At 49.4% G+C, this 15,248-nt stretch overlaps 1 protein-coding gene across 7 annotated transcripts in view; it reads left to right on the top strand.

The window, feature by feature from the left end:
- Positions 1 to 15,248, top strand: part of CSNK1E (casein kinase 1 epsilon) — a 38,961-nt gene that overhangs the window by 12,955 nt on the left and 10,758 nt on the right. For all 7 annotated transcript variants that reach the window (XM_066358397.1, XM_066358396.1, XM_066358401.1 and 4 more), the window contains exons 2-5: positions 2,079 to 2,166; positions 12,747 to 12,857; positions 12,981 to 13,129; positions 14,744 to 14,972. In XM_066358397.1, coding sequence (XP_066214494.1) covers positions 2,091 to 2,166; positions 12,747 to 12,857; positions 12,981 to 13,129; positions 14,744 to 14,972 — 565 coding nt within the window. In that variant the 5' untranslated portion in view covers positions 2,079 to 2,090. The remainder of the gene's footprint in view (positions 1 to 2,078; positions 2,167 to 12,746; positions 12,858 to 12,980; positions 13,130 to 14,743; positions 14,973 to 15,248) is intronic.

The following is a 15,248-nucleotide window of genomic DNA, read 5'->3' as shown; positions in this document are numbered from 1 at the left end:
CCGGCTGCCATGTGTGGTCTCTGAATTGGCGTTGGCGGAGCACAGACTTGGGGGAGGGTGTTTGTGTGTATACGCACCCGCAGCTGCCCCTCCCCCCCAGTGGGGCTCATGGTGCCCTGCTTTCTTCTTTTTTTGGAGTGTACACACAGGACAGTGTGGATGCGAGGTGTGTGGTGTGTGGGTTTCCTGCAAATGTGGAGTGTGTTCAGCTGGCAGTCCTGGCACCTCAGCTGGGACCAGCCAGGCGTGTGCACAGAGGCCCTTGGTTAAGAGCCCAGAGTTTGGCCAGCCCTGGGGTGGAGGCTACTTCCTTGTGGCCACTGGGGAAGGGCTAGTGGCGGTTCCCTGGGAGCCAGGTGCTGGGGGGCTGAATGCCTCTCCTGGGCAGGAGTCATTGGCACCTTGCCTCTACGGGGCAGAGAACTCTGGTGTGACCATCTGTGGACTAGGTTTCTCCCATCATCCTTCCCAGGTGCATCTAGCCCTGGGGGCTAGCGCTTGGTCTGGGGAAGGGGCAGAGAACTTCTGTGCCTGGCACAGCTGCTTTTCTGTCTTCCTCTTTGCCTGCCCAGGCAAGAAATAAGTGAGGATGTAAGGCCTCTGGGTGGGGAGACAAGAACCCCATGTAGGCTGTAGGTGAGGTGATTGCCCCTAACTTGTTGGTATACGGTGGGGTGGACAGGGTGTGTGTGGCCTTTCTGGGCCTGAGTTCCAGATCTGCAGATGGAGACCCCTCTTGATATTCCTCTACACTGGTCCTCTTGTAGACACTCTTGAGATCATAGGGGTCTCTCATCCCTCTCCCAATTTCATAGTTCACTGTTCTGTCTTTCCCTACAACAGAAATGGCTTCCTGGCAATGGCCTTTTCCTCCTCTGCTGGTCAGGATCCCAGAGTGCCCAGACCTTTGCTCCATGCCAGAATAAAGAGTTCTCTCGCAGGACACTGATGCCCCACAGGCTTGGACACCAGGTTGGGGCACTGGACCTAGGAAAGCTATTCACATCAGATCCCTCTCCCAGCCTCCTCCTACCCCACAGAAGCTCAGAAGCTAGAGGCCAAAAATCTGGTTTTGGTTTCTTTCACTTGTTCAGTTGCCCCCTTAGAAGACCCTCTCGCAGTGATTTTCAACCTTTTTTTTTTTTCATGGCACAAACACACACTAATTACTAAGGTTAGTGCCCCTGACTAAATACAATCATTTTCATCTCATGGCACAAATAAATTAGTTACTAAAGAAGAAGAGGTCAGGGCCCCTTTTTCTTTAGTAATTAGTTTATGAGTGTGTGAGAAACAAAGGTTGAAAATCACTGCAAGGGTACTAGCCTTGAAGGAATCCAGTCTCAAACAGTCCATGCAGAGAAGTATGTACAGAGTGGCTTGTGTGAGATTGTTGGTGTTGTGAGATCAAGAGAAGGAGACAAAGGTAGAAGGAAAAGATGTCTCCTGCAGGGCACACTGCAGACTGGTGAGGTCTGGCCTCTAATTCTTGGCACTAGAACCCTGGGGTAGGGGTGGGGCCATGGCTACTCTGTAATTTCTGAGTCCTAAAGGGAATGAGGAACTTCTTCAGGATCCTCTGTTCAACTTTCCTCCTATCCCTGGGAATGGAAGTTTGCTGGTGAGTGCCATGGTAGCACCCACCAGGAAGATCAACTCCTGCATCCCCTCTCCCCATCACCCCCTTTGTCCTTGATTTTCCTTTTCAGGGCCTTGGCTTATTGTGACTGGCTTGTCCCTGAATGGCTCCTATTGAAGGGTCTTCAAATGAGGGACCCCCAAAATTTCCTCCTGGGTCTTGTCTTCAATTCTCCCTTCAGCCTGGCTCTGCTAACACCTATTCTAAGGCTGCCTCAGCCATTGCCCACGTGTGGAGGTTCTTGGGCCACCTGACACTTGGTTGCCATCAGGCCAAGCAAGGCGGCATCCCTTCCTGGACAGTGGGAGGGAGGATGCTGGCCTCCCAGTGTCTTGTGGCTTTGCCTGGCCTTTGGTGGGGGAAGGATGGGATCCAGCAGGCTAGGCCCCCTGCCCAGCTCCCTGCTTCTCTGACCCAGTGTTTCTGCTTCCCTCCACAGTGAGAGTGAATCATGGAGCTCCGTGTGGGGAATAAATACCGCCTGGGCCGGAAGATTGGGAGTGGGTCCTTTGGAGATATCTACCTGGGTAAGTGTCCCTGGCTCCAGCTCAGTGGCTCTGGCACCCTTGGGGCAACTTTGGGGAAAAGGCGGCAGAACGATATCCGGATTTCAGGCTCTGAAGTCGGAACTTGGCTCTCAGGCTGCAGTGGCCTGTTTCAGTCATTGGGTTCCTAGGGCCATCCCAGGTGGGGGTGGAAGCAGCAGGTGGGGGTGAGGCACGCAGAGGGCTCCTCACACAGACAGGGCAGGCTTCCTGCTTGCTGCAGCCTGGGCGCAGGAGGGTATTTTTAGCTCTGGTTCCAGCTGTGGATGCCGTGGGTCTCTAGCTGGGCGTGGGAAAAGCCCAGGCTGGATGAGCACCCTATGTCTTGTCTCCTGGGAATAGGATGCTGTTGGACAGAGAGGCCTGGGCTACTGCTTGCTCCAGCAAGACCACTTCCCTGCAGTCCAGGGTCCTGGAATTCAGCCCAGACAGGCTTCCGAATGACGCAGGCTCCCTAGTAACCTCGGGGGAGACGGGGGTCTTAGCTTTTAGGATTTCTTTCTCCGGATGTGCTTCCTGTTGAAAGTCTGAGTTTGCTCTCATTTTGTTGTTTTAAACAAACCACTGACATCTCGTCCCTGTCCTTGCCTGGGAGTAAAGAGGCTCACGGCTTCTAATGTCACTTTTTAACCACCTGAGGGGCATAATCAGCCCTTCCTTTGAAGTTGTTGGTTTGTAAGGGAGGGATCCTGTTGATAATTGCAAGTTGGACTTATTAGGACAAGTTGGCTATCCCCCAGGTTTACCCTCACTCCTGTCTCTGTGTCCTTGGAAAGTAAGTTCTGTTCTGGGGGAGGAGACCGACAGGTCAATCTGCTGTGCTCATTGATACAGAACTCAGGGTAGAGGGGTCCGTGCCCTCGTGGGTATGAACTCTGCTAATCAGTGAGCTACGTCCTCTCCATCAGAGGGGACAGGGAGGGGTGCACACATTTTCTAAGCACATGCTTTGTGCTGGGCAGGACCCTGGTTGAATGGGAGCTGGTTTTTAGAGTTGGCACTGTGCTGTCCCCACTTAACACATCAACAAACAGGAGCGTCATGGTCAAGTTAGCCCCCCCCCCCCCCCCAAGGTTTCTCTCAAAAACTAGGAAAGGTAGCCTTTATATCCATACCCTCCACATGAATGACAGCATGGGAAGCAGACATCAGACTAGGGTTCCAGACCAGGCTTCATGTGGCTGTTCTGTGCCTCAGTGTCTCCATCTAGAAAGTTTGTGTGATGATGATGCCTGGCTGACGAAGGACTGTCACGAGGCAGAAGTGATATGGGCCATAGCATGGGAAAGCATCATAAACTGAAGTGCCAGCCGGAAGTGCAGTTCATTGCCGAGTACTTAGTAGCTTGCCCTCCTCTGTAAACACCGCTGGAGCTCAGCAAAAGGAACAGTGCAGGTTGGAGCTATTTTAAAGGTTTTTCTCTGTGACTCTTAGCTCCTTCAGGGACAGCAGGCGTTGGGTTGTTCCTACCCTCTGACTCTAGTTCCCAGCATGTGACTTGCCTAAACTGGGTGTTTAGTGAAGCTTCTCAAATGGATGAATGGGGAAATGGCTGTCACGTGCAAAGGTATATGAAGTGGCCTCATTTAGGGAAGAATAGAAGGAGATTGTTATTTGAGGGCAGGTCCAGGTCCAAAACCTTCTCATTGCTGTGTGACCTAGGATAAGTCACTTTGTTTCTCTGAGCCTCAGCATTCTCATCTGTGAAATGGGGTACCCATATCCTCACTGTTTGTGAAATTGGGCTGTTGTATGAAGGACATACATGGAGGCTCTTGGGCTCAGGACTAAAACCGGTACCACTGGCTTGAGGGCAGAGGGTATGGAGTGGAAGCTTTTGGTACAGATGCACACCTGCTCCTAGACAACACCCAGTCCAGGGCCTTTTGTTAAAGAGAAACTGAGACCCAGAGTAGGGAGGGATGGGTCAAGGTCACTCAGAAAGCCAGTGTTTCTAGACTGTGTGGGATTTCCCGTTTATCTAGAAGTCCTGTAGTTCGGAGGTTTTCAGCCTTTTTACTTTTGAACACCAGTGACCTATCCAGCTGGAAATGGAAACATACAATGAGTAAAGCTTTATCTTTTTTTTTTTTTTTACAGAGACAGAGTCAGAGAGAGGGATAGACAGACAGGAACTGAGAGATGAGAAGCATCAATCATTAGTTTTTCGTTGCGTGCTTCGACTTCTTAGTTGTTCATTGATTGCTTTCATATGTGCCTTGACCGTGGGCCTTCAGCAGACTGAGTAACCCCTTGCTGGAGCCAGCGACCCTGGGTCCAAGCTGGTGAGCTTTTGCTCAAGCCAGATGAGCCCGTGCTCAAGCTTGCAACCTCGGGGTCTCGAACCTGGGTCCTTCCACATCCCAGTCCAACGCTCTATCCACTGCGCCACTGCCTGGTCGGGCAAGTAAAGCTTTATCTTACCACGTATAACAGTGCAACATGCTACAAGCTGGTGCTTGATTTCTGAATTCCCCATGTCCAGTGCATTGAATACTGCATATGTTTGTGTGAATGCTTTTCACACGTGATTTGTAAATGCTCTGCACAGTGCAAAAGATTGTTTGAGTGAGCCTTCAAGTTCCTCAATAGCATTTTCATCAATGATACAGGCTTATAAGTGGCAGTCACCCTGAGCATAAGTGAATTTGACTAAGATCACTGGGCCTATATTCTTCGTACATCAGGGTGGTTAATTCTTTCACGGACCAGCACAAATTTTCTGGTGAACCGTGGTCTGTGGACCTACAGTTGAAACACACTGATGTAGTTCATTTTAAAAACTAGAGCCAGACTTACTCCTGTTGTATAGGCTCTGGAGGAAATTCTACCAGGGTGTGAGTACTAGCATGTTTTTTCCTAGCTGTGTGCTCTTGAGCAAGTGTTGACCTCTGCCAGCCTTGGCTTTCCCATCTATAAAATGGGGGTGTGAGGCCTTCAGTGGTGAGAAGTAATGAGGTTATAGTGTGCGAAACACCTGCACATGTCTGGCCCAGCAGCTGTGCCTTTTCATTGTAGCCCCTACCCCTTGGTCTTAGTTGGGATTTGCTACTGTCAAAGGATCGGGGTCCTCTTGGGCCAAGGGGGAGGGAGGGAGTCACTTTTCCCCTGGCTGTCCAGCCTTCACTGGGTACATGGGCCTTGAGGGCCCCAGTCTGACACAGTCTGCCAGCTTATTCCTGGGTCCCTGTCTTGCTGGCAAGGAGACAGTGGTGATTGTAGGGCCTCCCTGGCTGGCCTTGCTGGCTTCCTTTGTTCAGAGCTCTGGCCACATTCTTGTCAGCAGTGCCAGTGCCAGGGCCTGACTCCAGATGGCCTCTGCAGGTGGGGCTAGGCGCGGCCTCCAGGCCCTGCTTTCCAGGATTGACTGAAGGAGGACACATTGTAGATGTGGCCATGAGGCCTGCAGCTCCTCTCCGGGTCCGTTTCCCCCACTCCTGGCAACATCCTAAGGAGATGTCAGGAGAGAGGGGCCAGCTTTGTTAGGGCCTCAAGTTGGCTACATGAGGTCCAGAGCTGGCCAAGCCTGTGCCCACTCTGCCAATCACTGGCCACGTGCCGTTGGGAACTCTAGACCTTTTAGTCTCTGGTCCTTGGTTCTAAATGGAGAGGGAATGGTACTCCCCACCAGGTGGTTATGGGACTGCTTCGTCCTCCGCCTCTAGTCCAGCCAGCTCCCTGATTGTGTGGCTGTCTGAGCAAGCTCCTGTGTGAAGCTGGTCACCCTCTCCCTTCCTAGAACTTCTCAAGATCCCAGACCCTCGAGGACTGGCCAGGTCCAAGCCCTTCTCTGTGTCCAAGTTTGTTTTCCAAACTGGCCTGTCCTCTGCTGCCTCTGTCCCGGCCCTTTTCACTTAGTCACAGTTAGCCTTGCTTCCTCCCACGGAGGGTGAGCTGAGCTCCTCCAGGCAGGGCCACTTCAGCTGGCCCCACGGCTCAGTGTGTGTCTGTTGCTTGACTGCGTGAGATGCTAAGGAACTGGAATAGAGATAAAAGCAGGGGTTTTGGGGCTTAGTTTCAAATCCTAGTTCTGTTGCAACCACTTCTTTGTGACCTCAGGCCAGTGAGTTAATTTCCCTGAGCCTCAGCACTGTGGTTGTGAGGATTAAGGGAAAAGAGAAAAGACTGGCAGCTTCCCACTAGAATTTAGAGGCAGCAAAAGGGTCTAGTTGTGGTGGGACCCCATTGGGGGAGGCAGCTGTGACAGGTTTCAAGCACTTGGTGGGGGTCAGAAGATTGTTTAACCATGTGGGCCCTTGTCCCAGAGTTGTGTGCTGTTTAGTCATTGACCTTTGGTTTCTCAGTTTCTAAAACAGTAAGTATACATGAAGGATGGTGTAAGAGTTCAGGGGGAAAGGGCTCCTACCGTCCACCTCCCCATGTTGTGGGAGGACGCTCTCAACACCTCTCCTCCGCATACACATCTGCTGAATCTTTAGTACTGAAGGCCGTGCCCTTGCCTGGGTGGGGCTACCATCAGCTCTTGTCTGGACTATGGTAGCAGCCTTCTGTTGTCTCCCTCTGGCCTTCTCCAGTCCTTGCAGTAGTGGGTCTCAGGACAAGGGGATTTTGTCTCACATTTGACAAGGTCTAGAGGCATTTTTGGTTGTTTCTACTCTAGAAAGGGGGATACTGTTGTTAGCTAGTGGGTAGAGGTCAGGGATGCCGCTAAACACCATACAGTACTCAAGGCAGCCCCCACAGCAGAGACTGTCAGTATTTTGGGGGCTGAGAAACCCTGTAATCAGGCATCTGTACTTGGCTCCTGGAGTCTCAGACTAAATGCCAGGGTCTTTGCTTAGCCTTTGAGACTCAATCTCTCCCCTGTTCCCCTCTTTCATCGTCATCTTAGCTACAGTGCTGGGTTCACTGAACCCCCTCCCATCGGGCCTTTGCACGTGCTGCGGTCGCTGTCTTTTTTTTTTTTTTTTTTTACAGAGACAGAGAGAGAGGGATAGATAGGGACAGACAGACAGAAACAGAGAGAGATGAGAAGCATCAATTATCAGTTTTTCCTTGCGACACCTTAGTTGTTCATTGATTGCTTTCTCATATGTGCCTTGACCGTGGGCCTTCAGCAGACTGAGTAACCTCTTGCTCAAGCCAGCAACCTTGGGTCCAAGCTGGTGAGCTTTGCTCAAACCAGATGAGCCCACGCTCAAGCTGGCGACCTTGAGGTCTTGAACCTGGGTCCTCTGCAACCCAGTCCGACGCTCTATCCACTGCGCCACCTCCTGGTCAGGCCCCACTGTGTTCTTCTTATTCCCTATTCCTTTCCTTCCACTGTCCTACACTGGGTGCCTCGGTCTCACCTCTGAAGCCCAGGAGTTGGTACTCGTCATCAGACCTGATGTTCTTGGGCACTATACATGCCAGCCCTTCTGCTAAGCCTGTTGACTCCTTTAAAAAACCTAATAAGGCCTGACCAGGCGGTGGCACAGTGGCAGTGTTGGACTGGGATGCAGAGGACCCAGGTTCAAGACCCCGAGGTCGCCAGCTTGAGTGCAGGTTCATCTGGTTTGAGTAAAGCTCACCAGCTTGGACCCAAAGTCGCTGGTTCGAGCAAGGGGTTACTCGGTCTGCTGAAGGTCTGCGGTCAAGGCACATATGAGAGAGCAATCAATGAACAACTAAGGTCTCGCAATGAAAAACTGATGATTGATGTTTCTCATCTCTCTTTGTTCCTGTCTGTCTGTTCCTGTCTATTTCTCTCTCTGTCCCTGTAAAAAACAAGCAAACAAAAAACCCCTATTGAGCTAGGTACTGTTATCCCTGGTTTATAGGTGAGCAGCCTGAGGCTCAGAGGGGTAGTGACTTGCTAGGGTCCCCTGGTTAGGAGGTGGCAGCATCAGGATTTAGGCTCTGAAGCTGACACTCTTAACCGCTTTGCTTTCTGGCTCTTGTGTGGGCGGGGAGAGGGGACATGGCTAGCCCAGCGGACTACAGTGAGCCCCAGCTCCCCTCCCTGCCACATGCTCACTGTCCCCCAGACACATGTGCGACTCCCCCCAACGATGAGTGTTGATGTGTCAACAGCGCTTTATAGTTTCAAAGCACTTTCTTTCCCATTGCTTACTGGACTTAGTAATCTATTTTACTTTTTTAACTTGAATTTTATTTTATGTGGCTCAAAAATGAAAGCAGACAAAACCAAAAACCAAAACATAAGAACATGTTAAGTGAAAGAAGCCAGTCACAAAAGACCACGTACTGTATGATTCTTTTTCTGTGAAATGTCCAGAATAGGCCCATCCCTAGAGACAGACAGTAAATTAGTGGTTGTATATATTGCTGGGGACTTGAAGGAAGATGCAGAGTGGCCGCTAAGGGTCATGGGTGTTTTGAGATGATGAAAATGTTCTAAAACTGATTGTGGTAATTGTTGCACAATCTTGTGAGTACAATAAAAACCACTGAATTGTACACTTCAAAGGCATAATTATATAGTATTTGAGTTATATCTCAACAAAGGTGTAGAAAAAAAATGATTACACATAACATAATATCCAGTGAGATGTTCTCCCTTCCCTGCCTACCAGGACGGGTTCAGTTATTACTGGTTCTCCTGTTTCTTTTCAGTGTTTATGTGGATGCAGCCAAACACAGATGCATACAGCTGCTCACAAAAATTAGGGGATCAGGGAACTCGCAGTTCCTGTACTCTCAGCCTTCTGTATAGTGCCTTTTCACCAATGAAATAAAAGTTGGTTTTGCATCTCATTTGCATAATCAAACAACTTTCTTTGATTTGTCATTTGCTTTTTTGATGTTCTTGTTTAATAAAAAAAAATCAAATGCTTTTTTGTTGCTTCATATTCATTTTGAAATATCCCTTAATTTTTATGAGTGGTATATTATCTCTCCACCTTTTTTCCTTTTAACTGGAAAGTTAGTGTATAATACATAGTGTTCTGTACTTTGCTTTTTCACTTCCTTTATCTTTGAGATCTTTCCACTTCTGCACAGAGAGAGCTTCCTCATTCTTTCTCCATTGTATTTCATTTTATTGAGGGGCCATTCTTTATTTAACCAGTCCCCAGAATGATGGACATTTGGGTTGTTTCCAAGTTTCTGCTATTGCAAATAGCCCACAGCCAACAGCCTGGTCCAGGCCTTGTACTGCTCCGTGCAAGGGTGCCCAGAAAACTCAGAAGTAGGAGCTGGCTGGTGCCAGATTGCCTCCCCACAGGGATTTGCAGGTTCCCCCTTGGACTGCCTGGGGAAAAGTGCCCACTGACCCACATCAGACATGCATGTTATCTTATGGTGGGATGTTTGCCAGCCGTAGGTGAAAAATGAATGGTCTTTCAGGATCATTTTAATTTGTATCTTTCTTACAAGGAGGTAGAACACAGCTTTTTATACAAGTAAGCCATTTTTATTTTATTTATTTTTTACAGAGACAGTGAGTCAGAGAGAGGGATAGACAGGGACAGACAGACAGGAACAGAGAGAGATGAGAAGCATCAATCATTAGTTTTTCGTTGCGCGTTGCAACACCTTAGTTGTTCATTGATTGCTTTCTCATATATGCCTTGACCGCGGGCCTTCAGCAGACCGAGTAACCCCTTGCTGGAGCCAGTGACCTTGGGTTCATGCTGGTGAGCCTCGCTCAAACCAGATGAGCCCTCACTCAAGCTGGCGAGCTCGGGGTCTCGAACCTGGGTCCTCTGCATCCCAGTCCAATGCTCTATCCACTGCGCCACCACCTGGTCAGGCAAGCCATTTTTATTTTAATGACTTCTTTTTCCGTGGAATGTCTGTTTGACTTCTGTATCCTATTTGCTCTGAGTCTTTGATCATTTTCCTACCGATTTGTAAGAGCTGTTTATATTAGATTAGTGATGTGACATTAGCTCTTTGCCCCTGAGAAGGGTTACAAGTATGTGTTTCTGAGGACTTGGTTTCTGGTGGTTTTGCGATGGAGAAGGGATTCCTATTTCGGAGGTGAGGAAACCCTTTTTTTTTTTCTTTTTTTTTTTTTGGATGGCTTCCAGATTTTAAGTCAGATAAAAAACCTTGCCTGCCCCAAAGTCAAAAGACAATTCTCCCTTCCTCTAACAATTCATTGTTTTATTTTTTAAATTTTTTATTAAACGTTGAGTGAATACAAAAGAATACATATGAAATATGTGCATGGTGTTGGCACCCTTGTTGGAGGAGGACCCTGGCACCCCACTTCGCCCTGTCCTCTGCTTTCCTCTCAGTAATAACCACTATTGACATTTTGGATTATTCCATTTTGTTAAAGACTTTTTTTTAATTAATTTATTTTTTAAAGAGATAGAGAGTGAGTCAGGCAGAAGGATAGACAGGGACAGACAGACAGGAATGGAGAGAGATGAGAAGCATCAATCATTAGTTTTTCATTGCGCATTGCAACACCTTAGTTGTTCATTGATTGCTTTCTCATATGTGCCTTGACCGCGGGCCTTCAGCAGACCGAGTGACCCCTTGCTGGAGCCAGCAACCTTGGACTCAAGCTGGTGGAATTTTGCTCAAACCAGATGAGCCCGCGCCCAAGCTGGGGACCTCGGGGTCTCGAACCTGGGTCCTCTGCATCCCAGTCCGACGCTCTATCCACTGCGCCACCGCCTGGTCAGGCTTGTTAAAGACTTTTATCACATATTAAATCCCTAAACTATCTGTATTTTGGTGCTGTATGTTTTGAAGTTGAGAAAAATAAAACTGCTTTCCTTCTTCTCTCCTTTCCTCTTTCTTAAAAAAAATTTGAGATGAAATTCACGTAACAACCATTTTATTTTATTTTATTTTAACTTTTTAAAATATTTACTTATTTATTCATTAATTTATTTATTTTTGTATTTTTCCAAAGTTGGAAACGGAGGCAGTCAGACTCCCGCATGCATCCGACCGGGATTCACCCGGCATGCCACCAGGGGGCGATGCTCTGCCCATCTGGGACGTCGCTCTGCCGCAATCAGAGCCATTCTAGCGCCTGAGGCAGAGGCCACAGAGCCATCCTCAGCGCCTGGGCAAACTTTGCTCCAATGGAGCCTTGGCTGCGGGAGGGGAAGAGAGAGACAGAGAGGAAGGAGGGGGGAGGGGTGGAGAAGCAGATGGATGCTTCTCCTGTGTGCCCTGGCCGGGAATCGAACCCGGGACCCCTGCACACCAGGCTGATGCTCTACCACTGAGCCAGCCGGCCAGGGCCACAACCATTTTAATTTAATTTAATTTTATATTTATTGGGGTGACACCGGTTAACAAAATTGTACAGGTGTCAGCCCTGGCCTGGCAGCTCAGTTGGTTAGAGCGTCGTCTTACTATGCCAAGGTTGTGGGTTTGATCCCTGGTCAGGGCATGTACAAGAATCAACCAATGAATGCATAAGTGAGTGGAACAACAAATCAATGTTTCTTTCTCTCTCTCTCTCAAATCAATAAATAAAGAATTTTTTTGAAAACCTCCAAAATTATACAGGATTTCAGGTGTATGATTCTATAACCCATCATCTGTGTACTGTATATGTTCATCACCCCAAGTCAAGTCTCTATCACTGTTAATCCCCCCATACCTTCTTCTACCCCCCCCCCCAAATTAACCATTAAAGATTTTTTAAAATTAATTTTTGAGAGAAAGAGAAACATCGATCTGTTGTTCCACTTGTTTATGCACTCATTGGTTGATTCCTGTACGGACCCTGACCAGGGAACGAAATTGCAACCTTGGCATGTCGGGATGATGCTCTAACCAGCCTGGGCACCATTTTTTAATTTTTTTTTTTTTAATACATACTTTCGGTCCACTTGGGATTTCTCCTGGTGTGTGGTGTGAGCTGTGCTGACTTACCTCATGGCTTTCCAGTCATTGCCAGGACATTTACTGCACAGCCCCATCTTTCCCCTGATTTGGGGTGCCAATTTTATCCTCTCCTAAATTCCTCCCACGGTCGTGTCCTCTAGACTTTCTGTTTTGTCTGTTTGTGTGCTAAGACCACACTGTTTTAGTATAGCAGGTACGGTCACAGCTGGCCCGAGATGGAGACAGCCTCAGCCCTGCTCCCAGCCCTCCAGCTCAGCCCACCTCTTATTATAGCTAGGGAAACTGAAGCAAGGTGCAGTCTAGCTTTGAATCTTTATAATTTTTCTGAGATCAAGCTTAGCCCCACCCCATTCTCTCCTCTGTAGCCCACTACCCCACTGGCCTCACCTCACTCCAACTCAGTGGTCCCTACCCTCCAGGATGTTTCCCTTTACGTGGTCTGTGAGCCTTTCGTAGCCCTGCCTGTCCCCCCCCCCCCCCCCTTGAATCTGCTTTTCTGCTGCAGCGGCCCGTGATTCTCTGAACTGTCCCTCATTCCTCACTCCCTTCCCTTTGCACGGGCTGCAGTTATGCTCTCCCCTCCCACCCAAGCTGGGTCAGGTGCCCCTCTGTCCCCACAGCACCCTCCACTTCCCTCGGATACAGGGGTCAGCCCTCTGCCGCCTCTCCCAAGGGGCACCAAGCCAGCTGCTCAGGTACAGACATGATTTGGTGCTGGCTTAGAGCTGCCTGTCCAGCTGAAATACCCTGACCCCTGCTTCTCCCATCCCTGGCAGGTGCCAACATCGCTTCCGGTGAAGAAGTTGCCATCAAGCTTGAATGTGTGAAAACGAAGCACCCCCAGCTGCACATCGAGAGCAAATTCTACAAGATGATGCAGGGAGGAGGTGAGGGCTGGGACAGCCATGTGGGGTGGGGGCGGGAGGAGAGGGGCAGGTACCGGGTGGGGCTGGAGGCTGGTCTGGGTTTCAGAAGGACCTCTCCTGACAGCCCTGCTTCTTGGCCCATAGTGGGAATTCCATCCATCAAGTGGTGTGGGGCCGAGGGTGACTACAACGTGATGGTCATGGAGCTGCTGGGGCCCAGCCTTGAGGACCTCTTCAACTTCTGCTCCCGCAAGTTCAGCCTCAAGACGGTGCTGCTCCTGGCAGACCAGATGGTGAGTCCTTCACCAACCTGCCCTGGCCAGGGAACTGTGCTCCTTGCCAGGCTCGTTGTTTCCCTTCCCACCTCTGCCTCCCCATCATGCCAGTGGTCATAGGGTGCCAGCCCTGCATCCTGCCTCTGGAAGATGATGGAGCAGGAGGCAGTAATGGGGACATGGGACAGGCCTGGTTCCTGGCCCCGGGAACCTTAACCATTGGCTGTAAAATTAGGGGGACGGGTTGTACAGTGCAGATCGCCAGGCCCAACTGCAGACCTATTGTGTTAGGCTCCAGTGGAAGGGCCTGGGATTCTGCCCTCAGATAAAGGTCCCCCCTTTGCTGGGTTGTTATGGGGTCGAGTGGGACACTGCACAGTACCTTGACCAGAGCAGGCGCCCGCCCACTGACCAGCAATCCTTAGTTCCTAAAGCCCTTTATAAACTCAAGGTTGGAAAACTTTTAAAAAATATAAAAGCAAGCCCTGGCTGGTGGCTTAATGGATAGAGCATCAACCTGTTGTATAGATGTTCTGGGTTCAGTTCCTATTAAGGGCACACAGGAGAAGTGACTATCTGCTTTTCTCCCCCTCTCTCTTGCTCTTCTCTCCCTCTTTCCCTCCCATAACCAGTGACTCACTTACAAGCGTGGCCCAAGTACTGAGGATAGCTCCATTGGAGCTCATCAGCCTCAGGCACTAAAAATAGCTCAGTACTCAAGTGTCAGCCCACAGTGGGGTTTCTGGTTGGATCCTGGTTGGGGCGCATATGAGAATCTGCCTCACTATCTTCTCTCTTCTCACCTAAAATAAAAAAAATAAATAAAAAACATAAATTTTTGGACCTGGAATGGTGTGTGGAGATCTTGTTACACAGGGCTCTGGGTCTGTGGCTGGCCTGCAGAGTCTTATCAGCGTCCTGTGATCTTAGGTTAATGTGTGTGTGCGAGGGGGGTAGTCAGATTCTCAGGATATGACACTCATAGAAAGTTTAGGAAATACTCAGCCAAATGAACTCTTTGATTTACAGAAGTCTGAGGCCCAGACAGGGGACTGACCCACCAGAGGACATATTATGTGCATATAGTATGTTAATTTAGGTTCGTTTTACAAATTGTTTAAAGAAGGGCCTGTGTGTCTGCCTGACAGCGGTGTACTTTGGAAGCCAGGGAACAGATCCTGTCTTCTGTGCTTCATCTCTGTTATCCTTGACAAGTTTAGGCTCCCTCGCCTCCCCTTCCTTTTAATCTAATTGTCAGGACAACCTTTAAAATGCCTCTCTGACTTTGGCTCCCCAAGTCCTATGAGGTTGTAGAGCCGGCAGGAGAGGCTTCTGTAGCAACCCAGATGCCTTTCCAGGCTTGATTTCTACATCTTGCCATTAGCTTTCCTACTACTGTGCTCTCTTTTCCTGGCTGGCAGCAGCCTTGGTGAACTCCTCCTTCAAGTTCCTCTCAAATGACACTTCCTTCAGGAAGTGTTCCCTGACCTGCCCCTTGAAATCATCTTATGTAGTGGCAGACATCTTTCTCCCTGGCCCTCAACCCCCAGTTCCAGGCCTGGCGCACAGCAATTGGTGAATGCCCCTCGTGGAATACTCCTGAGTGACTTACTGTCCCCTCTCCTCCTTCAGATCAGCCGCATTGAGTACATCCACTCCAAGAACTTCATACACCGGGATGTCAAGCCCGACAACTTCCTCATGGGGTTGGGGAAGAAGGGCAACCTGGTGTACATCATTGATTTCGGCCTGGCCAAGAAGTACCGGGACGCCCGAACCCACCAGCACATCCCCTACCGGGAAAACAAGAATTTGACTGGCACTGCTCGCTATGCCTCCATCAATACCCACCTGGGTATCGGTGAGTGAGTGAGGCCCAGGGGCAAAGTATACCCATGGGCTTGCTGACCAGGATCCTGGCTTTCTGCAGCCTGGATAGTTCCCTGGCTTGCCACATAGTCGTCTTCCCCTTTCAACGGAGAGCTGTGGTATGCTGAGCATGTTCACGTGCCTGACTTCACCCCTAGCAGCCTTGTAGAGTGAACAAGGAAGTCCCCCCTCCCATTTTTTTTTTTTTTGAGAGAGAGAGAGAGAAACAGGAAAGGAGAGAGATGAGAAATATCAACTCATAGTTGTG

This window comes from Saccopteryx leptura, chromosome 1, assembly GCF_036850995.1.
Source record: "Saccopteryx leptura isolate mSacLep1 chromosome 1, mSacLep1_pri_phased_curated, whole genome shotgun sequence".
Taxonomy (NCBI): Eukaryota; Metazoa; Chordata; class Mammalia; order Chiroptera; family Emballonuridae; genus Saccopteryx; species Saccopteryx leptura.
The sequence above is the reverse complement of the archived record's forward strand: the minus strand, read 5'-3'. Positions and strand labels throughout refer to the sequence as shown.